The following is a 25,618-nucleotide window of genomic DNA, read 5'->3' as shown; positions in this document are numbered from 1 at the left end:
GTTCCACTCCCTTAATCATCTTTGTGGCTCTGCGCTGGACTCTTTCAAGCAATTCCCTGTCCTTCTTGAACTGAGGGGCCCAGAACTGGACACAATATTCCAGATGCGGCCTCACCAAGGCAGAATAGAGGGGGAGGAGAACCTCTCTTGACCTACTAACCACTCCCTTTCTAATACACCCTAGGATGCCATTGGCATTTTTGGCCACAAGGGCACATTGCTGGCTCATGGTCATCCTCCTACTCATCAGGACCCCCAGGTCCCTTTCCCCTTCGCTACTTTCCAGCAGATCAACCCCCAACCTGTACTGGTACATGGGGTTGTTCTTCCCCAGATGCAAGACTCTACACTTGCCCTTGTTAAATTTCATCAAGTTTCTCCCCGCCCAACTCTCCAGCCTGTCCAGGTCTCGCTGAATGGCAGCACAGTCCTCTGGTGTGTCAGCCACTCCTCCCAGTTTTGTGTCATCAGCAAACTTGCTGAGGGTGCACTCAGTTCCCTCATCCAGGTCATTGATGAAAATATTAAACAGCACCGGTCCCAGCACCGACCCCTGAGGTACTCCACTAGTCACAGACCTCCAGCTAGATTCTGCCCCACTGACCACAACTCTCTGCCTTCTTCCCTTCAACCAGCTCTTGATCCACCTCACTACCTGGTCATCGAGCCCACACTTCCTTAGCTTATCTATGAGGATGCTGTGGGAGACAGTATCAAATGCCCTACTGAAATCAAGAAAAAACACATCTACTGCTCTACCATCATCCACCCACCTAGTTACTTCCTCATAGAAGGCTGTAAGGTTGGTCAAACATGACTTCCCCTTAGTAAAACCATGTTGGCTGCTCTTAATGACCCCCTCATCCTTGATATGTCTAGAGATGGTGTCAAGAATAAGTTGTTCCATCACCTTTCCAGGGATGGAGGTAAGGCTGACCGGTCTATAATTACCCGGGTCCTCCTTCTTGCCCTTCTTACAGACTGGCGTGACACTTGCCATCCTCCAATCCTCAGGCACCTCTCCTGTTTCCCACGACTTACCGAAGATGATGGAGAGAGGCCTAGCAATGACCTCGTCATGTACTTTCAAGTGTAGCAAACTTGAAGTCAACTGAAAATACAAAAAGTGATTGGATGGACTCCATTGGAACTGGAAAACTAGGCTGTAATGAAAAAATAGCTGGACATCTAAAAGGGAGGGCTTAACCTTGAGGAGTTCCCTTGGACAATGTCCCGACCAAAGGGGAGAGTCCCCGACTTCAGCCCCACTGCTCTGAGGAGGAGCGACTCCAAATGGCTCCCAAGGGGCTCCATGGCTGCCCTGGTGGGATCTGAGCTGTGGTCAGATCTCGTCATGTACCCCCATGGACTCAGGACCCAAACTCCTGCCCTTGCACCTGCCGAGCACCACCATGCGTGTGGGACAAGAGTCATGATTCAGCTGTTTTCCTTGGAATGGTGGTAGTCACCTCTTGCCTCCAAAGTTAAAACGGATCACAGTCCTGATGAGCCTTAACACTCACTGTGGATCATCATTTCCCAATTATTTTACTGATCTTACCATCGCATGCTTAATAAAACTTATCATAAGGCAAACTTTGGAATGTGAGGACAACAGTCATCTATCAACAGATTCAAACCTCCACATACACCCTTTCTTTAATGTTGAGGCTTCCTGCCACACTTCCTGCTGGCTTCTTGGGGTGCAGTCTCACCATTTGTGGAGCACAGACCATCCTTGACAATGTCCAAATCCACTCTTAAAGGGTTAAAGCACCATTGCTGGGGTGTCTTTCAGTCTCCTCCCAGCAGTTCCACTACTTTCCAGATGTGATCGGTGGGCAGATGGTGCCACCCTGCTTGGGGTACCCCTCACAGTGACGCTTTCCCCCAAAGCTCATTCCTTTCTGAACCCCTAGCCCATCCCAATCCGGAGCATTCCAGGGTGCTGATCATGCTCCATGGCCACTGGAATTCTCTCCACAAGAGACTGAACGGGTGCAGACCACAAGCATGTGTGTGGGACAAGAGCTGAGCATGCAGGAGAGTTCTTCTGGCATCTTGTCTGTGGGGGGAAGCTTCCACGGACCTTGGTCAGGGCTTGGTCAGGGTGGGTGGACCTGACACAATGCACTGTAGGGCATGCGTTCTATTCAGCTAGACCATCACAGTGGCTTTACTGTGTTCCAGAACCACCAAATGGGTGAGGTTGGAAGGGACCTGTTGAGGTCATCTTGTCCCCTCCTCTGCTCAAACAGAGCCACCCAGAGCAGCTTGCCCAGGACTGTGTCAATACAGAGAACTACAGTTTGAGAGTGCCGCGGTTGTGTCCTCTTTTTCTTGTTTCTACTTTTTGTTGTTTTCTCTCCCAATTGATTTTCTCATGTGTTTTGAGTGACCTGGCAACAGGAGGCATGTCCTGAATGTCATGCTTTAAACATAGACATCTTAAAAACAAAAGTTTTGAGAGAACTAATTTTAATACATCTGTCCCAAATACATGCTTTCCTGCAAAACAGCTTTTCTGGGAAAATTTGAGTTTCTGAGGAATATTGCACCAATGATAAACTTTAGGTCTGATTTGGCTCTTGTTCTGTATGGTGCAAAACTATCTGCATCACCTCTTTCTTAACACTGTTTGGAAGTTAGTGAATTCTTTAAATGTTAAGAACCACGGAAGTATGAAGTTTTAGATTTCCATTAGCAGAAGTGCTGCGTATTTTCTGATTCCTAGTTAAAAGATTTCCTGCAGGTATTCCAAATGAGAGAGAAACTTGCTTCTACAGCTCTTGATATCTGGATAAGTACACTGGAGGTATATATTTTCCTTCTATGTGGCATTTAGTGCCACATAGAAGTGGCATTACTAGTGGGGGCTTGATACTGATATTTTAGACACTAGTGTGAAACAGGAAATCTTTTATTTCCTATTGTTCTAAATATTTATGCATAGAAACTCATCTGCTTTTCCTAGTTTCTAGACTTCCCTTCAGCCAATCCTGTTTAACTTTCCCCTAAGCAGCAACTAACATAACCATAATTCCCTCTTGTACAAGTCCTCTCAGCCAGTATTGTAGCTAATCATTAGATTTAAGATGCTTACGGGCAAACTAAATCATGTAGCCATGTCTAACAAACATCAAGTATGCAAATGTCCTGATAAATACATGTGCTAAGAAGGCAATGACCCAGGAATATCTGGAACAAAAGCCACCGTAAGACAGTCTGCCCTTCTTTTCTGCTTACAATGAGCAGTACGTAAGACTCTTGCTGAAGGAAGGAAGGAAGGACAGAGAGAAGGACAAACAGCAAGTAACAAGCATGGCTACATACACATCTCGCTTACTACTACCTATTTGGAATAGTCCCCTGTATACCAAGATATACCTCTGTACCGTGTAGCAAACCATACCTTGTACACAAGTACAAGGTATGCTATTGCTATGAGAGCAGCCCTCAGCGCTTTTCTCCAAGTACCTATTTCTTTCCAGACCCTTCAATTCCTGCTGTTTTCAAAGTATCAACAAGGCTGGATTTGGAACAGGAACGTGGGTGGGATTCATCACGCTTCACTTCAAGCATCCAAATACATTTATCACCCACATGAGTCAAGGGGGAAGAGCCAGGTCTTTCAGAGGCTGTGACGTCTCATGTCAGTGTACTTCTGTGTCAGAAAGATCACTAATCTTTGAGCTTGTTTCTCAAAAACAATGGGCAAGCAGTCAAGTTTGTCATCTGAGTTATAGGTACATAAATCAGAACTGAGAAATCCAGTCTGTTTCTTTAGAGACTTCTGTTAACTTAGTAAGTAGACGCTGTTCTCAAAAAGCACAATTTGAGTTCACCACAGCAGTATACACTGAATGCTGCTTGCACGAGGAACAAGAGTTGTGTTGGTACGTCAGCATCAGTAAACACTGACTTGCATTGCTTTCATTGTGAAGACAGAAACAAATGCATTATATATGTAATATATACACAGAAGTGGAGAATCCATCCTTGTTAAGAAAATGTATTTTGGTCATCTCAACCCACACAGATTACTCTATTAGCCTCCAAATCAGGAAAAACAGAGCTTTCTTGTGATGGTTACAATTATACAGTAATCACTGATCCACAACTTTCAAGTGCAGACAGTTGCTAGATCATTCAGTCTAGTCTGCTATATAGGAAAACAAAGAGAAGCCCATTTTTCTGTATGTAGCTTGCTGCTGTGGTTAATCACTCTCATCTGAGCCTAATTTCTCATCTAGAACTGCAAGCATTAGTTCTTACTTTTCTCCCCCTACTAGGTTAGAGTCATTTAATACTTGTTATTTCTCTCCCTGTGCAGGCAATTATAAACCATAATCAAGCCTTTCAAGTTGCTCACAGTAAGATATCATCTTCTGTCCTTTGAATTATCCTTCTGAAGAGCCCTTACCAAATACATCAAATTCTGTACACATGCATGTAAATATTATTCAGGAGTACTTGAAGTGACCTTTCAAAAGAATATTGATTGTGGCATTTACAGAAGTTATCTGCTTATACCTTTGAAGGATATCACCGAAAATTGATGAAGTTATTTCTACGGTGTGGGGGATTCCAATGCCAGACTAGCTGGAAACAGGTTAAAATGTTAGTTATCATAGACCATAGCTGTGACCTATGTTTCGCTTACCCCTCAGAGCTAAGACACATCATTTCAACTTCCTAAGACCAGATATACCTAATTCAAGAGTGAACTCCAGGAAATAATTGGAATAAGTCTATGCCAAACAAGAAATAGGCTATGCCAAAAAAGAGGACATTTTGAAGATTAGCAGCTATTGAATGACTTCCCAATCTAGCCCAGGGAGTATGGGGGCTTTCCTCTTCCATTCCCGAATTTTAAATCCAAACTAGCCTTTAGTACTTAGATTGCTTTTAACACAGAAACACAGAATGGTTTGCGTTAGAAAGGACCTTCAGATCATCCAGCTCCTCAGGGACACCTCACCCTATCCCAGCACCACACAGCCACTTGCTCAAACCCTGCTGCCCCCCGCAGGCGGGATGGGGAGGAGATCAAAAGCATGTAAAGCCCATGGGTTGAGATAAGAACAGTAAGAACCAAGTAATATACTACTAGTACTGATAATAGGGGAATAACAAGAACAGAGATATGAAACTTAAAGGGGAAAGGGAAAAAAACCCAAACGATAAACACAAGTGATGCAAAATACAATTGCTCACCACCTGCTGACCAATACCCAGCCTGACCTGGGCAGCCATCTGGGCCTTCCAGGTGACTCCCCCCACTTTCTACGCTGGATACGATGTGCTGTGGTACGGAATACCCCTTTGGCTGACTTGGGTCAGGTGTCCTGTCTCTGCTCCCTCCTGGGTTCTTGTGCCCTTCCTCACTGGCAGACCATGAGACTGAAAAGCCCTTGATCAGGGTAAGTGCTACTGAGACCAACCAAAGCATCCCTGTGTTACCAGCATTGTTCCCAGACTAAAGCCAAAACACAGCACTGCACCAGCTACTAGGAAGAGAAATAACTCTTTCCCTGCTGGAACAAGGACACTTCCCCATCACCGATCCTGTTTCTTGTTGTGTAATGTTTTCCAATTTTCATTTCCTCCAATCTGTAACAAGTGTAATGATAAAGTAAATGCAAGTCACGATCACCGCCATAGAACATACAGCAAAACTTTACTGCAATCCCTTACGCATTTATCCCCCTGTTCCTTGGAGAGGTGGAACTGCCCTAGGATCATCTCTGCTTTCTTTATACTTCCTTCATACTGTCAGTGTTAGAGGGACTCTATTTCTGATGTAACAGTAATGCAGTCTTCAAGTGAATGATCAAAAAACCACACACACTTTTCTTATTAATATGCTGTATGAGAAAATCATCCCTGGAATATTTTAAATATCTAAGGGAATTTTGTATTCAAACCATTTCAAGATAGAGCCTTAAGTGCTCAACTGAAACTTACACTAAACAGAGTAAGGTTAATTTCCACATGTGGATAATTCTGATTCATCAGATGATTTCCAATGTGCATGTAGGCAGCATTCACCATAGCTTATACTCAGGCTTCTCATTTGCTTTCAAGCCTGTAATTAACTATCCTGAGAGGTCTACTGAATTTATAAAGCAGCATTTATGTTGTGATATGAACATTGCAAAATGATTTAGTAAAAGCCCAAGGTCCATGAATGTATGTTTAGCAGTGTAATTTGTAGCAGTCTTGCTGGCTGAAGCATTTTCATCCATGGAGTATTGAACTGGTATTTGCATTATCAGAAGAATGATCTTAGAGACAAAAGCATTCTCCTTTCTTAATATATCCTTGAGTAGTGGATTCTGTGAGATAGTCCACGCTTTCTCTCAGTGAGAAACCTACGGTAACCAGCTACCTCCATGTTAAGAAACCCCAGCTTTTAATAGAAGATTGAAGAAACAAGGCACTTTATCAGATTAAGTGTTTTCATTTTCATGAGATGTTTAGGGGCATCAGGATCTTCCACAAACAGCAATAGCAGAAGTCACCACTCACTCTTTTGTCATAGAAGACAATGCACTATTCATAGGTTGCTGCTTGAGTAAGCATTGGAGCAGTCCACTACAAGGAGAAAAAACCCAACCAAAACAGCCTATGGAGGTCAGTAAAACACCAACACCTTCCCTTTATCTTCACAAAGGGTCAGCATGTCACTTCAAGTGAAAACTTGAATTTTCAGTAAGAACATAACTTGAGCTATTTTAAACCAAATAGTTCCAGGCACAAAGAGCTGGTGAAGTGTTGAGCTCTGCAAAGGCAGAAACTCAGCTCCAAGGACTCATTTACATTTGATTTCTCTCAGGGTAATAGGAGCAGAGCCTTGTTTAGTCAGGAGCTGCAGCTCAGTAGCTGTTTCTCTTGAAAGAGCATGAGTTATTTTTGATCCCTGGGTATAAAGATTCCTGTCAAATTTTGTCATAAACCTTTATTAAATCTAAATTATTTTAATTCCATAATTTTCAAGTACGTCTTTGACTGAAAAGAAGTTTCCATTAAGCCCATTCCCTAATTTGCTATTTTCAGGAACGTCGACATTTCATCCTTTAATGCTTTCCCAGTGAGGAACCCCAAAAAGAACACACAGCAAAGCAGTTTTACTTCTGCCCTCGGCTACAATTTCTAAGCAGTTTTAAAAGCCAAGTTTGCCAGAGATGTCCTCTTGACTAACAGTGCAAGATGAAGCCTGAAGACAAGGGTCAATGTACTGCAAAACTCATTGAGGATCTGAGGCTGCACATTTATCATCTTAGCGATATGTGCTGTAACACTAAATACCTTCAGTAATTTCCATTACCAAAGGGGGTTTTCTCCCCATTAAACAAATGTAGTTATCTTGAGCAAAAACTGCTGAGCTTGTGAAAACAGCTCTCAGCCCCTTCAGCCAATTAGTCTTTATCATAAAGTCAAAGATACTCTGATTCTTGGTGTGCATTTACTCAGCCACAATACTGAGATTTTGGACATTGGTAACCTAGGATCCTACTACAAGTTGGGCATTCTACATCAGGAGCCTGCTACAAAAATCCGCCTGTAAGACTGAAGTAGTTCAAAAAGACTGCAAATTTGTGTGGAGAAATCAAAGCAGAACCATTCAAGAGCAGATCTGATCCTATCATCAATCACTATATATATGTATTTTAAAGTTTAACACTGCATTTTGACCTTTAATCTTCAGTTCCTTTGCCTAGAAGAATGAAGTTCCAAGTTGAAATGTATACTTTGCAACATCATTTAGAAAGATAAACGACCTCAAGTTTTAATTCATGTAGTCACAGAATGTTATTTCATACATTTATTATGTACCTAAATGTGGAGACATCCACATAGCAGGATAAGCAGTATTGGAAAGACTGTGATGTAGCTTGGAAAAATTCATATGAAGCAGCAGGCTCATGTCCTTGCTCAAAATCTGTACTCAAGGCAATGTCATGTAGAACTGGTGTCAGACAACAGAGCATCAGCACTACATCCACAGTGTAGGTTGAAGTCATCAGTGACAGCACAGACAGGATGCACGTATGTATATGTGGTCTCTTGAAGTGAATGACCAAGTTATTCCAATGGGACCCAGACTTCACTCAAAACACAGTCACAAGAAATAAAAATCTCTACCTAGTGGCAATAAATCCCAGCAGAAATGAAATCCTGGCTTCAAAGCATAAGAACAGTCAATCCTCAAAAGCTTTCAGTGAAATAAGCAAAGTACTTGCCAGAGAAATATGTGGATAGTCTGCAGTCAACCCGCTTTGACTGGACCTTAACACATCCTGTGTTAGGCCACTCAGTAACCAAACAAGATCTCAGGAAAGCTACTAGGTTTGCTGGATATTTCAATGTGACTATAAAATACAAGTCATACCAGCAAAATTTGACAGCAAGAAGCTGTTGTTCATGACTTCAGAGTGGAAGCCTTGATACTTCACTCCTTAAATAGTTCATAGCACTCCTCAAATGAGATTGTGTTGGTAATCCTGGTGTCCAGTCCAAATTACAGCAAGTGAAATTGCATTCTGCTTATCTGAGTTCCCCCCACAGCATCCAGATACAGTTTTATACTTAGCTAGCACCTAAAGTGTTAGGTGCAGTTCTACACCAGAGGTTCCTGCCTGTCAGCCTAATTATGCTTTTACTTATTTTATTAATTTAAATTAAATTCATTAATTTAATAAAACATTGCAGAAATGCAGTTTGAACGCAGAGAGACCATGGCAGGGAAAAATCTTCCCAAATTGTGAGACTGACTTATAAAATTACCTTAAATATTTGAAGGTTAAAAATACAGATTTTTTTTACTATTAAAAGTGATTCCTTACTCAGGACACACTGAACAGCAGCAGGGTTAACAGCAATCTGCAATAGTCAGTGTATGGTATTAGGAGTTAGGAACACATGTCATGGAAAAGGCGTAAAGCTATTCAGTGTGAAGCTATTCGGTGATATTGCTTATTTACAAGGCAAAATAAGCAAGACTGAACCAAACTACGCTTTTCTTGGTATGAATTTGAGATTCAGTGAATAAAAACCTCATTTCATGGAAACATCACTGAGAAATCGTTCACTCGTACTCTGCAAGCAGTATTTAGGAAAGAGAACACAAGAAATTAAATTATCAGAATTTTATTTCTGTTACAAATTATCACAATCACAATTAATATAAAACAGAGCACTGAGGAAACGTGACTATTAGATACAAGATTGGTCAAGGTGTAAAAGCCTCATCCAAGACTACCACTAGAAAACCTGTGGCTGTGTATTAAACGTTTCTATGCATCAAACACAAAGTGAAAGAGAATAAGCAGCAGAGTATAATTGACAGGGATTAAAACGCCTTCATGTTATGCAAGTTTCTGAAGGAAATGGAAGTTAGAGCATCATTTTTACCCAAGAGTCTTGTTTTAAGTAGACCTTTTTACAATTAGCTATTAGGAAAAGCTTCAGCATAAGATACTAATCTTCGTTTTAACTTATCCATGTTGTTCATACATTAGATAAGCTACTTCCCAAACCATTTTGATTCTAGTCATGAGACTTCACACGCTCTCTTACACTTGCTGCGTAAGGCTAAAGAAGTCACTGGAGGAACATGAGGCTGCATTATTGCTTTGTAACAGGAACTTTGATGAAAAGTCTTTATTGAGCTCCAAATAAAACGTTGCTGCATCACTCAACAATCAGGATTTTACATGTACAATTCTTTTAAAAGTGTACACTGTTACACACTTTAAGGCTTTATACAAGAAATACAGGAATTTCATACTCTGTAGCCCATCTGAGCGTTGTCTGGGCACACAGGTAAGTTCAATGATCTAAGCAGTCCATAACTGTCATGGCAGAAGTTCCTGAAAAAGAGGAAAACATCATTTATTTGTATACATCCCAAGAACAGCACCTACGGATACTCTTTAAGATTGTCAGAATGTAAGCAGTAGGACCAGGCAATTACATCTATATAATAAATGTATGTAGATTTATGGAAAACATTGCAGAAGCTACCACTGAAATTCAGTGCAAATGTGATAAAGCAGTTCAATAAAGACAAATTAATGATATGATTAAAATCATTAACATTACTTGTTTAACAAGTTACATACAGTAGTTGACCAGTGTAAGAATACAAAACCCCAGTGAAATGGCAAAACAATTCAAGGTTAATTTGTCACAAAAGAAAGGCTGCCTTCTACACTGATGCATTTTAAGTCTAGCAACCTTATTATTTTTCCTTCTGTTCAACATCTGATGGATTTCATTTCAGAGAACATAACATGCACTCGTGTTCTGCTATTGCATTTGTGGGGTTTGGGGGGAGTTATTACAGGTACTGCCAAGAGAAGTTCTGTACTGCAAATACATAGTTTCTAACTATCTAACACCAGTAGTTTGAACTGATGTAGTTTATTGTACACACATGTATAGAACATGAGAATTGATACAACTTTTTATAGGTCATAAAAACTCATTTTCTTAGGAAAAACAATGTGGAATGCTTGAAGAAACAGTACTTATAGGATCTGAGAGTCATTTGGGTTGGAGAGATCTTAAAGCTCATCCAGTGGCAACCCTCTGCCATCGGCAGGAACACCTTCTACCAGACCAGGTTGCTCCAAGCCCCTGTGTCCAACCTGGCCTTGAACACTGCCAGGGATGGGGCACCTAGCAGATTCAAAATTAATACCACTATTATGCTCAATACATGGAGACTTTTAGATATATCAAATTCAGATCTTGCCAATCACTGAAAAAAAACAAAATTGGACACAAACTTTCACACCAAGACAGGACACAAGTACCTAATGGGAGCACCACATGCATAAAGGGATGCACACCTGGCATACAACCGAAACAACCACTTCAACCATAGGAGGAGAGTGCTCTCAGGAAGGTGATTTTCATTTACACGTGACCTGCAACATCCAGTCTTATGCACCCTGTAACACAATGCTGCACTCAAACAGCATCTGCATGACCTGACAGCACACACTTTCCACGCCCCCCAGAAAGGGAACCTGAAGTAACTTAAGGGTTTATAGGACTTCAGGGCAGAGTAGCGGAGAAGCAGCACAAATGCATTATGGTATATCCATCCTCCATGTAGTAGACACTAACATGGCATATAAAACCCCTAGAGTTGAATAAATATTACAGAATGTTTGAATTCACACCTGATTCACTTATTTGTCTACTAGTCATCCTTGCTACTAGATATTTCAGTTTCAACCCATCAAGTTTCATTGTAGATGGTTAATATTAAACCTCATATTTGCAAATAAAAACTTGTCATGTCTGAATGTAACTGATCATGTGTGATTTAAGATGGGAGGTATTTATATACTCAGTTTTGCCATAGCAGTCCCAGCAGCTGGTATCAAATTTTTGCCGTTTGAGCCAAAGAGGGCAGAAATCTCTGAGTTCTCCTAACCTCAAAAGGGGCCTACGCTAAAGCAAATCATTATAAATCCATTTTGGATGGACATAAAGCTCCTTTAGTCTGTAACAGCAGTCTCTTAAACTTACTGTGGCATACAGGGGCAGTGCAATGTATGCAGTATTTCAAAGTAGAGAACTTTTAAGTCATGTCAACTAAAGGCACTGAGATCATGAGGTTCAAAAGAAAAGCTACCGTTCCAAGTAGAAAATAGAGAAAAAAACCCTGTTCTATTAAAAAGAAAAACAAACCCCAAAAAAACCCCACCAAATCCCACACAATCTGAGCATAAATACAATGTTTCTTCATATATTGAATCCACTGGAAAATGTGGAGCTAGCTATTTCTTCAGCTAATGTTTCTCAATGGACTTGTTCTCCATCTGTGCCAAAAATCAGTCTGCTCCTTGTGCAGAAATGCTCGACTTATAAAGTAATTCTACAAAATGCTTTCTTCAGCTTTGGGAAACCCTATTAGAAGTATTTGCTGACCAGATTTGAGTTTCAAATTCCCATTTGAACACTACCAGCATAAAAATCACACCCGTTTTCATTCATCTTCCTCTGTCCAATGAAATACTTATTTGGTTGACATGTTGTCAAAGCTACGTATACCTCTCAATAAACAGCCAGAGGACATTGTCCACACACTGGGACAGTTTAATGCCCTGTTTAATGATAGCTTTTCACATCAGAACTGAACAGAGCCAATGATTTCTGCTGACCTACAACTTAGTACCTGCAGTGATTACATAAATTAAAGGCTTGTGTATAAAGACTTAAGGACCAGATCAAATGCTCCATTACTCATGTGATAATTTCACAGATGAGTGAAAATACCTACCGAAGCATCAGAAGATTCAGGTTTTTGTTCTTTTGGCTGTCCAAGGCGGTGGGTTTCCTGACAAGAGAAGAAAAAAAGATGTTTTTACTAATTTTAAAAGGCTTTCAACTAATAACTAAAGAAAACAGTGTAAGTCAAACTATAATTAATAGAAACTTCATAAACAAAGAGCTTTAGGTAGCATCTGTAATGTTTAAGTTACTAGAATTTATGGGAAAAGAATAAATTACAAGCTATTGGTTATGAGGTTTTACAGTTGTTTAATAGGGAATAGTTTGACCAAACTAGCTAAGCTAAGGCTTTTTAGACTACTGATACAAATTAAACCTTTTAAAAGGAGAATTTAGGGGTCCTCAAAGTCTTTCCTACATTCTAAAAGGAAACTTTCTAAGTTGCAGCCTCCCTGCTTTTATTGCTTATATTAAAGATAAATTAAGTGAGATTAAAATCTGATTTGATTTATTTACCTTTGCAAATGAAGACCGTTTTAAGGGTTACACATCCTCTGCCTCTGACGAAAGCGACCTCAATTAGTCAAGTCAGAAAGTCTTTAAAAGCTTTGTGTTTATTGCTTCCAGCACGGAACGAGGTGGTCATTAAGGTACCAAAATGCTCTTAAAAATTCCAAAGTTGCACTAGTGAAAAAATGCTCAACAAGATGAAAAACTAATCACAGCTTTCCAGAAAATTCAGCTATTTTAAACCATTTTTAACAAAAAAAAAAAAAAATGAAGATTTTGATTTAATGTGGCACTCAAGCAGATCCATACCATTTGGATACTTTAACCAGCATTTAATCTACTGTAAGTATATATAGATAACATTTAGGTTTATACCATTGTTTTAAAGAAGTGGTACAATGTTTAAGGTGAGCCTTTTATGGTGATCGCTGTTAAACACTTCTCCCTGTTTACTACTATTTATGGAGTTTTATTATCAGATAAAGCATAAAATTAATCTCACACACACTGATTTTCTTTCAAAAGTTTATTTAGTATCAAGCAAGGGCAAAACTTTGCTTAACACTACAGAACATTTCAAGACTTGAGTTACAAAATACCACATTATTTGCATTTGGAATTGGCTTCCCTTTTTACGCATGTTTGCAAAGAGAGAATCTAGCAAATGGCTGAAAAGAAAAGCTAAAAACTAAACTGCTCAAAACCTTTAAAATAAAAGGTTACGCTTCTGTTAAAAGAATGGACTAACAGATTTAGTAAACCTATTTTTCTGTTTAACACTAGTTAATCAAAGGTTATTTTTTTGATCACCTATTTTGTCTCAAATACAGTTTGGAAATAACAAAGTTCCTCGGTTTACATTTCTTTCTGTCCAGGTTGTTCTTTCAACAAAAGATTTTAAGGTTCAGTCCATCCATTCAGGTTTTTTTATGAGCTTTGAGTTAATAAAAAGGGATTGTTCATAGAAAAAATTACTTTGAACAGTATACAGGACTGGTGGAGATTGGATATTTCACAACATCAGACAGTACAATCAGTATCTGGCATATGGCTGGTCTCTGTAGACTCCTTTTGTTGTCCTCGCAGGAGGTGCCTTGTGTCGTGAGTTGGTCCATTCTTCTTGACCTACAAGAAGGGAAACAATAGTTAGACCCCTTCCAGTGTTCTCAGATGACGTATTTATTTTGTCCTTATTCAATTGTGAATTAAGTAGCAATATTTCATTTACAAAGTCTAACAATTGACCAACAAAATCTGGGTACAACACATAAGCTACCCACAATGCACATAACATCAGGGAGTGAGACAGGCTAATAGCAAAAACATATAGGGCTCTGGCATTCAGATGGACCTGCTTGTTGCAGAAACACAGGAATGTCAGCTACAGTAGCAGACCTAGAAGTAATTATGCTCGGATTAAATGAATGGAGGATATAAATTATGCATAAGCAAATAAGCTACACTAAGTTCCTTGCCATCAGTGCCAATTTAGGCTTAATTCAGATACGCAGTCCAATAGAGAAAAGCCTCCAGTATCACCAGAAACACCTGTAGCTTCCAATAATCTAGGGGTAATACCCAGCCTCACTGTAAGCATACACTTGCTCTAAAATGCAAGACATACAAAGGCAGACTATACAAGTATTAAGAGCAAGGAAAATCGCTTCTTTGAATTGACAATTAAAGAAGTTTTTAAACAAACTACATTTAACACTTCATAATCCTATCGCATTTTAGTGGTAATAAACATTACCAGAAAGTAGCAAAGTGTTGTCTTAATTTAGGGTCATACTCTCCCAGGTATTTACAACAAGAGGGAAAACACAGGACCATATGAAAAGCATAATGAAACAGCACTTGGGTATTTATATAATAAATTAGATATATGATTTATATATATATATATAAATAATACATAATAATAGATATATCATCCCTGAAGAAAAAGGCAAAAGCCCAAGTGTGCGCACACACAATAAAACCCCAAAATAACAAGAAAACCCCAACTAAAAAGCCAGCCACAAACACCACCCCTCCCCAGATAAAAAGCAAATACACCTGAAAACAGTGCTAGGTATTTCCTTATGTACTTGGGAAAATTGCCCTGCCCTAAGCAGAGAGGTGTCCAAGTGAAGCCAATGCAATCTGGAAGCTAAGGCTGGAATCCAAACTTACTGTAATCTAACACAAAGGCATCACTTAGTTTTTCTAGCCCATCAGAATAAATAAAGTTAACTTCAAAGAACCCTCTACTCTGAATGGTAACTTGCTCAAATAGTTGATAGCTGAAATTAGGTGACAGGAATCCCCAAGTCAAGGGTCCAATTTCACAATTTCTTCATAGAAGTCTCGTCCTAACTACCTTAGTTTTAAAGCTGTAGGTGTTTGCCTGCAGAGCCCAAGTTATACATCACACCTTTGTGGCCAGAACATTTGCCTGAGAAGTAAAAGTTCAAACTTGGTGTAAGACTGGAATAAGTAAGCTTGTGCCTCCAGCAAGTTGCACAGGAATCTGGTAACAGCAGCATACATGAGAAGCAACCTCTTGTGCTGCTTCATCACACGGAAAGCGAGGCTTGTATTAAGCAAGGAGAACCCTAGCCTAACAATAATGGCTAGGGGTAAGAATTAAAAGATATCCCAGCTTTTAAGTACCACTGCAAGGAACCGTTTAAGTGTAAAGTTGGTTACAGTTTAAGGGGAATACTTGCTCCTTTTCAAGCATTTGGCCCTATCTCTGTAGGATAATGTCACCTTTTTATCAGCTTTCATTTTGGTGCCACTCAGGGATCCAAATCCTAAAAATGTTGATATTCATCTCTCTGGACTGGCAAGTGAGCTTCTCAGGAGGAAAAATTTAGGTACTTCCCGGGAATCTCTGTCTCCTCTTGGCCAGCACTAGGCAGCTATCTGCTCACTATGCAGACTTATGAATTTCTAGCTCGAGGCACCTACTGCTCTTTACATACTGTAAGTATGGTTGTTAGTATCTAACTCCGCATTTAAGGATGCACTTGAAGGTCAGCTATTTAAATAGAGTGGATAACCATTTGTATTTGCAAGAACTTCCATGGCTGTAACCCATAATCATTCTTCAAGATATTTATAGTCTTCCTCTCAACTTCAGTAAATACATCACTTAATATTCCGAGTGGCTGTGCTTCGATAAATACAAAAACAACTTTAAATGCAAAAGCAATGAAAAATCCATATTTTCAACCTTAAATACCACAGCCCACATAGGCTGATGGGGAAACCATCTACATGAATCAATTTCATATATTTCCTCCCCATCAAATTTACATTCACAAAATAGTCTTAGGAGTCTTGGGCTTATAATGGAAAATATTTTAATGCTGAAATAAAGATTTAAGCTATATATATCTCAATATATATATCAATATATCAATTGATATATATATATATATCAATCAACACCAGTTGAAAGTGCTGGGGGATAGAGGAATTTCAAGTGACCTCTTTTGATGAGCAGACTTTCCCTTTAAGCAAAATAATTAGACTAAGCAGACAACATTGAATAAACTTCTGTATGAGTTGCATTTATCACAACTTAGTTGAGGTCATTAATTCCCAGCAGGAAGCATTTTAAATGGAGGTCAATAAATACACCATGGAAAACTAAATAGAGCTCTAAAATCACTGAGGCACCCATAACCCAGAATCACAACTCCTTCACGCTAGTTACTAACACTCCTCCAGTGTTTGAGATTTGAGAGATCTAGATTAGATTTCTCTGATCTCTAGCCAGACATTTGACATTTATCCCTTAAGCAAAGGTGCCTTTCAATATGCTTTATGCTCCTAATCCATAACAGATTTCGTTTAATTAAGCTGTCACTACCACACTTCTAGCTTAAAAAAATGTGATCTTTAGCACTGGCATATGTTTTTTGCTTCATTACGCATTGTTTTGTCTCCATATGGGTAACCCGCTGCCCTCATGTCTGTTAGCTACCTAAAGTACCTCCATAACCTTTACATAACGACTCCCTGCTCGATTTCCCAACACTGATGCATGAAAGTTAACTAACACAAAAAGACCACACGAGTCTAAGATGCACTCAATTAGGCCCTGACTCAGCTCAGAACTTCAGCATGTCCTTACCTTGTACTAAGTTTCTTACCATTAGCAAGTGTGGCCAGTTGTGCCACACTAGCAGCATTTGCTTTCAGCCACAAACAGCTCCTGAAAAAAAGCCCTATCCCAGTGTTTTTCCCTTAAATCTCATTGAACATGACAGGAAAAGGATACTTGATTCAGACTCTGATCTTCTATTTCTTTGATTTTAGTTTCACACAACTATGTTCATGAGAGAGCACAGACATCCCCTTCAGTATTTTTCTCCATAGCCACACAAAGACCAGTGTGGCAATGCAGGGATCCCTGAACAGCTGTTAGCCAGTGCAGAGCTGAAGCTTGCCTTATAGAACTTGTTCTTTGATTGTATCTTTCCAAGAGTGTACTACTGTAGTCATTCAGCTTACAAAGCTACTCACCATAAGATTCATATGTTTCTTCACTCAGTCCATGGCCATAGTCATAGTAATCTGCTCCACTGTATGAGAGGAGGGAACCAGAACAAGAAAAGCAGTTACATTTTAAGCAGTGCTTATCATTACACATTCTACCTTTGAAAAGAAGAAAGCTTAAAGGATTATAGACATGTTCTAAGACAAGACAGGTAAGTATGTATGTGACAATGAGAATGTAGGCGCTATTTGGTCATTAATTAGAAGAGAAACTATATTTACTTTCATTAGGATATTTTTCCATGACTGAGCCCGTGGTTCACAGTGTAAATGTGGATGTGGGAATTTTATGTTTAAAATCATACAGCTGGGAAAGCTGAAGATCTTATAATTGCCAGCAAAGGAAGAGTAGAAGGTGTAGGTACCGAACCAATTCATCTGTCAAACTTCTTTTCATTACCTACTGTTGCCTAGTATTTTGCCTTTGCATCTTTGAATTCACTGATAGAAATGCAATAAAGGACATAGCAACTATACAAATCTCTGATCAGTAAGTTAGTTAAGTGTCTTCAAGACAAATTCCTAAATGTAAATGCTATCGTTTTAACAGGCAGGTAAGTAACAATAGGAACTGAGTTAGAAGCAGGAATTTGAGATTGTTAGGATTCAAAAGTCTGAATGCCATTAACCATACCAAAAAGTCATTAGTTTCATGACAGCATTTATATGTGTATCAAGACCACTGAACAGAAACTGAAGAACAAGTCCTGTTACATACTGCCTTCCCATTATGCTTTCGTATTTCATGTAAGTCTAGCTATGTGTAGTTTTTTTTACACAGTTGACAGAAGTCTATTAGACATGTTTGTGGGACATCGAAAGCAAGTCTAATTGTTTCTTTCCTCTTCTAACCACAGCCAGACCCAGGGCTGATAATACCAGGAAGATACTCCAAACTGATGCTATAAAGTCATTACCTTGTGAGTGAGAAGGAAATAGCTAATATACGATTACTTGCAAGTAATTACTAATATTGACAAAATGTTTCTAGCATTAGATTGATTGCTAACAAATTAAAAACCTGAGAGAAAAAAAATTATAGCCTGAACATAAATTAGCAATAGTTTGTTGCACTTGGTTTATTGGGTGTTTTAGTTCATTTTAACTACAAAGTTTTAAATCCCACAAAATAGTCAAGGCCAGAATCATAGGATGGTTTGAGTTGTAAAGGACCTTAAGATCATCCAGTTCCAACCCCCCTGCCATGGGCGGGGAAGCCTCACACTAGACCACATCACCCAAGACTCCTTGAACACTGCCAGGGATGGAGCATTTACCACATTTCTGGTGTATATCTAATGTGTGTGCAAATGTGTATCTGAAAAGTGTGGCTGAGTATTCATTATTGCTACTATTAGGCTTCCTAAACAAAAACTTAGCCAGAATGCCCTATGAAGTGCATATAAAAGGTATCTGTATAAGCCTTAATGTTATCTGTGGTTTGTCAGTCCCGTGCTGGGGACCCCAGAATAACAAGGTCAAAGTTTGAAGCATAAGAAATAACAATTTTGCCCTGCAGCAGCTTCATTCTGACAACCAACATAAAACTGACATTCACTATCCTTCCACACAGCACTTGATTATTTAAGGCTGTCATCAAGTTTAGAAGCCTATAGCAGCTGAGCCCTATCCCTGTATCTGTTAAACCTGTCAGAATGAGTTTTGTAGAGTTTCATTTCACAGAAAATAGCTACTAAACAACAACAAAAAAAGTCATTTTACAGCATATAAACTGCAAAACAAATATATATAAGAAAAAATCTCTTATTTATACTGGAAGCCTATCATCTCATGACCCATCTCTGTTAACAAACCCTTCAGAATTAATAATCCGTCCAAAAAGCACACGTTACAATGGGAAGACAAGTTGCCTAGTGCAATTCAATATGTTGACTGCTTTCATTTGTGCTCTGCTAACAAAGCCAACATTCTCAGTCCAACTGTATGTTAAACAAATGCAAAATTTCAGGTAAGACAGCTTAAAGATTATGACCCAAAGAAAAGGGTACATGCACATGGGTGTAAGGAGTTCTGGGTAAAAAGGAAACCTTGAAGATTGCTTTATTTCTAACAGTCTGAATAGCTCATGGAGTTCATAACCAAGACCAAAGGTAATTGTGCTTTTAGAGGAATTACAGGAAAATCTGGTACTGTATAGTAAGCTACAGCTTACAAAGCTTGTTTCCTTTCCAAAGCATTCGCCCACTAAAAGGAAAGCCAGTCAAAGGAACCCGCAATACCAAGCTTCTTCCCAGACTGTACGTTTGAAGTCATTAACTGAGATAGCCAAGGTCAATTCTGTTGTGAAGAATTAAGTGGTTATATTATGTAATTCTTCCTCTGGACAGAAGGCATGATGCAAAAGCATCCTTGACATTTATAGGAATTTTATATAGGTTCTCCAGCAGCTTAGCATTCTGACCAACTATTCAAATGGCCTCCTTTTAATGGATTTATTCTGCAAGGAAAGCCCTTTTCTCCCTATTGTTTTCATTTTGGCTCACAGAAAAAGAGAACAAAGCATTTTCTTTACCTCATGTGCCTCCCTCCTTTCAGAACAAGGGAAAGGCATTCCATGGTTCCTATCCTTTTTAACTCAGCAAGACTAAACCTGGAGTCTGCTTTGAATTCCTGTGTTTTCTTATGTGAAATGTCTTGAGGCCATTTTCAATTATCTTAATTTTTACTTCTGCAGTTATTTACTTTGTAGATGGATAACCGCATTACATGCTCTAGTCAGGTAAGTTTTCAAGCATCTTCCTAACCATCAAGTAAACAGTACGAGTGCAGTCAACACTGGAGTACTGGCTGCAATTCACACCATTTGTACATAGAGCCCTTGCTTTTATCTCCTCATATTTAACTTCTTTTGAATCCCCATTCCAGCACAGTGCTGACACAAGAGAAGACAGAGATGGCAAAGTAAAACACACTTGGATTTTCCATGTCAATATAAAAACTTAGAACCACCTGATGATATGGAAGGATTAGCAAACAACAATAAATTTAGGTCTAATTGCCGAGGGCTGGCCATTAATCCTACAATGTTTAGAGGAAGTGTGAAGCGAGGCTTAAGTAGTTTAAAGCCAGGGGGAAGCACCTCTTCTGTGCTCAGGAAACAGCCTGAGAAGAGCAGCCTCAGATTTTAACACTGCAACACTGATAAAGTAAATCCTTCGAGGAGCTTTTTTATCTGGTAACAGAGAGGACTGGGAAGCTTCCTGCCGTTTCTCTAGAACCACTGTGCTGTGAGAAGTGTCTTAAAATACTGTAATTTAGAGGTATTCAACATAAGCCTTCAAAGGTCTTATGAAATGACCTGAATTTCTCAGGCTTTTCTGCTAAGCTGATTGTTTCTGGAAATATCTTGACAAACCATACTAAAACCCCCCATATCTTTATGAAAAACAACCCCAATAGCAGGAACTGCTCTTGACATGATGGTTAAGTCTTAAGAACTCTTACTTTTTATACTGTATTAACTATTAGCTTATTCTTTCCAGACAAGTTAGAATATTCTCTTGGCACAGGTAACAATGGTAGAGTTTTGACCTAACACTCACAAAGGTATCAGAATAGGTCACTGGGCTACTTCTGGGACACTTGTAGAACTATGTCAAAAGCATAGTGCAAGTGGTCAGTGGCATTTCCAAAGAAAGGATAAAGGTGGTCAAAATACAAGGTGATTAATAAATGCAATTGCCATGGCTCTTTAGATGTGATACAGGCATCTTTTAGCATCAACATTATGCCATTGCTGTGTTTGAAACAAAAGTAGTATGGCAGGGAGCCTGATGGCAAACGGGAGAGCAAAAGGTCTCTGAAAGCTCTGAGTTTACTGGATAAGTTCAGACTTAAGCACTGACAAGCCTGGTTACTGGATTTAAGCACTGAGGAAACTGAAAGTTTCTTCATCTTCATGGATGAAAAACAGGCTTTGCAACCAGTTCAGCTTCTTGTCATGATAAGTAGAGAAAACCAGAAAACAACATGTGCTCTCTTTTGCACCTGGGCATCACTTTGTGACTGATCCCTTTATACAGAAGCCAGGGCAGTTTCAGAAAGTGATGAAAACCCCCTTCCAAACACCAAGGTTTCCTTTTGTGCTAAGAGGAGCTCCACAAGCATCACCTTTGTCTTTCTACACACTGGTCACATAGAACAGGAAAGCAGAAAGTACAAATGAGGATCTCTAGCAAGAGGAAAACCCTGACTGATACGATCAGCTCTGAATAGAACCCTCTCACAATGACAAGCTTCTTTCTCTCAGGGCTTCATGCTCAGCTGCTTCTGGTATCACAAAGCATCCATCAACAATAAACAGGAAGAGTGTCCCAAATGTTATTGTCAAGACAATCACTGTAGTGAAGCTTCTTATCATGCCATAATTGTCTTGAACACCGAGTTAAGTACATTCTTAATGCTTTTGTGGATCATTAGAACAGCTTCTTCTGTAACCCAGCACATAGCAGGATAGCATAAAACCAGGTTATCAAGAGGAGATCCACATCTTTCATCTTGCAGATGGATTTTTAGTTAATGCCCAGTTCTGCTACTTCCTAGCATGAGGCTTTGGTACATACTCTAATCCCTACATCTCAGTTTGTATCTGTAAAAAGAATGATCTTAATGCAGCTGACGTATATGAAAGCTTTTTAAAATAGAGAAAAATGATGCAATCTTCTCCCTAACATCCCACTGTACTCATACAGACAATACTCATAACACATCCATTACCTATTAAAGATGGCCAGAGTGCCCCCTCAAGGATTCCCTTAGCTATCACTACATGGAAATTACTTTGTATGGCATAAATTGTAATAAAATTCACTTCTAAATAGTGAAATGCCCTCAGAGGCATCTGCATTCTGGTGCCCCCTACCCGGCACAGAACTGGATCTACACATTTCTAGCAGAACTCTACACAGCTCCTTAGAGCTAACAGTTTTACCATCTGAAATGTCATTACTGCTGTCTAAACTCATTTAGTCTTTTTCCCCCACTCCACCCATGTCTCATCATTCAAAACAGGAAAGGTAAATGGCAAGTAGCAGAGGTGACTGAAGCATAAAGCACAAATAAGGCTTCTCAGGAACAGCAACACCAGTGACATAGAGCTTTACACTGAAACTATGAACAGAATCATAGACATACAGCAACAATCCATTCCTAGAGATCAGAAATGCTAAATGTCAACATTTTGCCACAAAAGCAAAAGGAAAGAAAAGCACCAGCACAAATGAAAGAAAAAATAAAGAAAGCACCAGCAGAAACCCTAAAAAATTCAGGCTGTGTAAACATCAGCATTTTGGTTTGGTCTGTGAATTAGAGCTGAACCCCAGCCACCCTACCTCACATTTGCCTGGTTTGCAAAGCAGTTGGGGAAGTGAACTATACTGCTATCAGGAAACTAAACTGGAAATGTTAAACTATCCAGGTGTGTACCAAATGTGTTCCAACTGCTAAAGTGAGAACAGAGACGTGAGGCAACATTAACATTAGAAAAAGACACATTTTCTCCCCATGCGTCAACTGTGCCGCATGTTCTCTTTAAATAACTTACATTCTAACTTAAGAGTCATCATAGAATAGTTAGGGTTTGAAAGGACCTTGAGATCATCCAGTTCCAACCCCTCTGCCATGGGCAGTGTCCTGGGTTCAGCAGTAGCAGTCATTTTTCTCTTTCTTAATAGCTAGTGCAGTGCTATGTTTTGCTTTTTTGGCCTGGGAACAGTGCTGATAACGCCGATGTTTTCAGTTGCTGCTCGAATGTTTGGTCTGGCCAAGGACTTTCTGAGTCTCATGCTCTGCCAGGGAGGAGGGGAGGCCGGGAGGAAGCAGAGACAGGACACCTGAACCAAACTGACCAAAGAGGTATTCCATACCACAGCACGTCATGCCCAGGAGTTAACGGAGAGTTACCCAGAAGAACTAGGGACTGCAGGGTTGGATGAGGTATCGGTCGGTGCTCAGCTGGGGGGAATGGGGCGAGTTATTGGTCAGCGGGTGCTGAGGTGTTGTATTCTTTCCTCTCATTATTTCCTTTATCATTATTATTATTATTATTGGTGGTAGCAGCAGTGATTTGTGTTATACCTTAGTTACTAAACTGTTCTTATCTCAACCTGTGGGAGTTGCATTCTTTTCGATTCTCCTCTCCGCCCCTCCAGGAGCAGGGGGATGTCAAGAAGGCAGGGGGAGTGAATGAACGAGGTTTGTGGTTGGGTTTAAACCACGACAGGCAGTCAGTCAAAGGAACTTCAGACAATCCACTGCAATACTGCAAAGAGTTGTGGGTATTGTTCCATTGAATTCTTGGTTATTCCTTGAGTTCTGCCTAAGATGCTGTTAGATAACCGCCGATGTTCCTTGTCACAGATTGGAGTACACAACAACACTGCCCCTAATACCTCATCATCCACAAAAACTGCACAGATGGTAAATCACTATTCCATCATTAGAAGCACTACTAAGGCATACATCAACCCTATTGTCTTTGTAATTTATTGAAGGGACAAGACAACTTTCACCCATTTCCTATAAATTTGATACCCTTACTCATCAGCTGAAATTGAGGAGCACTATCAAGAAATGTATTTGGTTAAAGATAGATTATATTTGATTGTTTCCAGGGCTGTATAACCAGAAGAATGCCAGATCTTAAAAGCAATGCACTACCACATTGAGATCTTTCCTAAAACACCTTACATTAGCATGGTCCAAGCTTTGCCTCTGCAAGTGCAGTAAGTCAGATTTCTCGTGTCGAGGGCAAAGGCAATCCATTTTGACTTGGCTCCTGGCGTTTATGTGGGCTCTACTACTTCTACCAGTGTGTTGCAAGTGCATTACATACAATTATCACCTGACAATTACACCACGATAAACCTCAAATTCTGGCTGTTATTAAACCATGCTTCTCACACCACCTGAACGATACCAAAACTGTGCTTAAAAGTACAATTTACAGCTCTCTTTCTACTAGAGAAAGAGGAGAAACGAGACCATTTTAAGACTTCCCTGCAGCCATCTCCCTTTCTTAATGTTGCCCAGTTAAGTAGATATTTCCTTACCAAAGAAGCAATACTTTTATTCTCTTGAAAGCAAACCGAGTACCACAGGATAGTTTTAGAGAGAAAACCACAATTTTCATTACTATTAGTAAGCCAACATAGCATGTTGACTGTTTCGTAAACATTTAGGCATAGTTATTACATTTAATAGGAAAGCCATGAGGAAAACCATGCATTTTTTTGCATCTAAAAAGCATTTTACCAAGTATAATTAGTAAAAATGAAAAGGAATGCTAGCATTTCTGAAAGGGATATAATCTACTAATGTCAATGTGATGAGGATTCTTAAAAGTCTTTTCCAAGACTAAGCACACCATGACATACAATACTCATTAGGGTTTTTTCCACCACTGCAACTACCTTAGTCTTACTCCTGTTTACTGAGGTTTCAAACCAGGTTTTTGTAAAGAAATTTAAGGAATTTAAACATCTGCACTTGGCACACAATTAAACCTGTATGTGCTATCGAGGCACTTCTAAATCATGGAATGATTTGGGTGGGAAAGGGCCTCATGATCATCCAGTTCCAACCCCCAGCCATGGGCAGAGACACTTCACCCTACACCATTTCACCTGAGGCTCTGTCCAGCCTGGCCCGGAACACTGCCAGGGATTGAGCATTCACCACTTCCTTTGGGCAACCTGTTCCAGTGCCTCACCACCCTTACAGTAAAGAACTTCTTCCTTATATCCAACCTGAACTTCCTTTGTTTCAGCTTAAACCCATTATTTTATTTTGGCACATTTTAACAGGTAAAAAAAAAAAAAAAAGAAAACATCTGAATATGAATAACTACATCTGAAAAACGTGGCAGAAAACCTCTTCCTACAATATAAACATTCAAATGAAGCAGGAAACCACATGGCAGCGACTTTCAGATCAAAGATACATTAGCTTGTTTATGCTAATGTTTTTGAGGTTTTATTGGCACAGAATTATAACCTCTGATAAGCTCATACACACCAGGTGTGCACAAGCAACAATTACAGAGTACTAGCCATGTGCACTCCCCTCCAGGAATCAAACTGCTGTGGATTGATTTGATGTACAAGTCAGAACACAAAATACAAACAGCTACTAGCAGTAAAATTGAGAGAATTACATCTTGAAAAGCTACAGTAACAGACACTGCTTTGCATATAATGCATATTTATACATCCTGGAAATGCATGATTGCTGACAAACCTAACAATGTAAATTTAAAACACTGAGCATCACAAACAAAGTGTTAGCA

General features: G+C 39.6%; 1 protein-coding gene across 5 annotated transcripts in view; it reads right to left on the bottom strand.

Annotated features, from left to right (window-relative positions):
- Positions 1–9,137: 9,137 nt before the first annotated feature.
- Positions 9,138–25,618, bottom strand: part of KHDRBS3 (KH RNA binding domain containing, signal transduction associated 3) — an 88,406-nt gene continuing 71,925 nt past the window's right edge. For 4 of the 5 annotated variants that reach the window (XM_065669010.1, XM_065669007.1, XM_065669008.1 and 1 more), the window contains 2 exons: positions 17,281–17,339; positions 13,274–13,887 (listed from right to left, as the gene is read on the bottom strand). In XM_065669010.1, the coding sequence (XP_065525082.1) occupies positions 13,796–13,887; positions 17,281–17,339 (151 nt within the window). In that variant the 3' untranslated portion in view covers positions 13,274–13,795. Of the gene's footprint in view, positions 9,876–12,301; positions 12,359–13,273; positions 13,888–17,280; positions 17,340–25,618 lie in introns of those variants that run through there. The other variant, XR_010610300.1, reaches the window with a different exon arrangement.

The sequence above is a fragment of the Lathamus discolor genome, chromosome 2 (genome assembly GCF_037157495.1).
Source record: "Lathamus discolor isolate bLatDis1 chromosome 2, bLatDis1.hap1, whole genome shotgun sequence".
NCBI classification, from domain to species: domain Eukaryota; kingdom Metazoa; phylum Chordata; class Aves; order Psittaciformes; family Psittacidae; genus Lathamus; species Lathamus discolor.
Note: the sequence above shows the minus strand (reverse complement) of the source record. Positions and strands in the feature narration are given on the sequence as shown.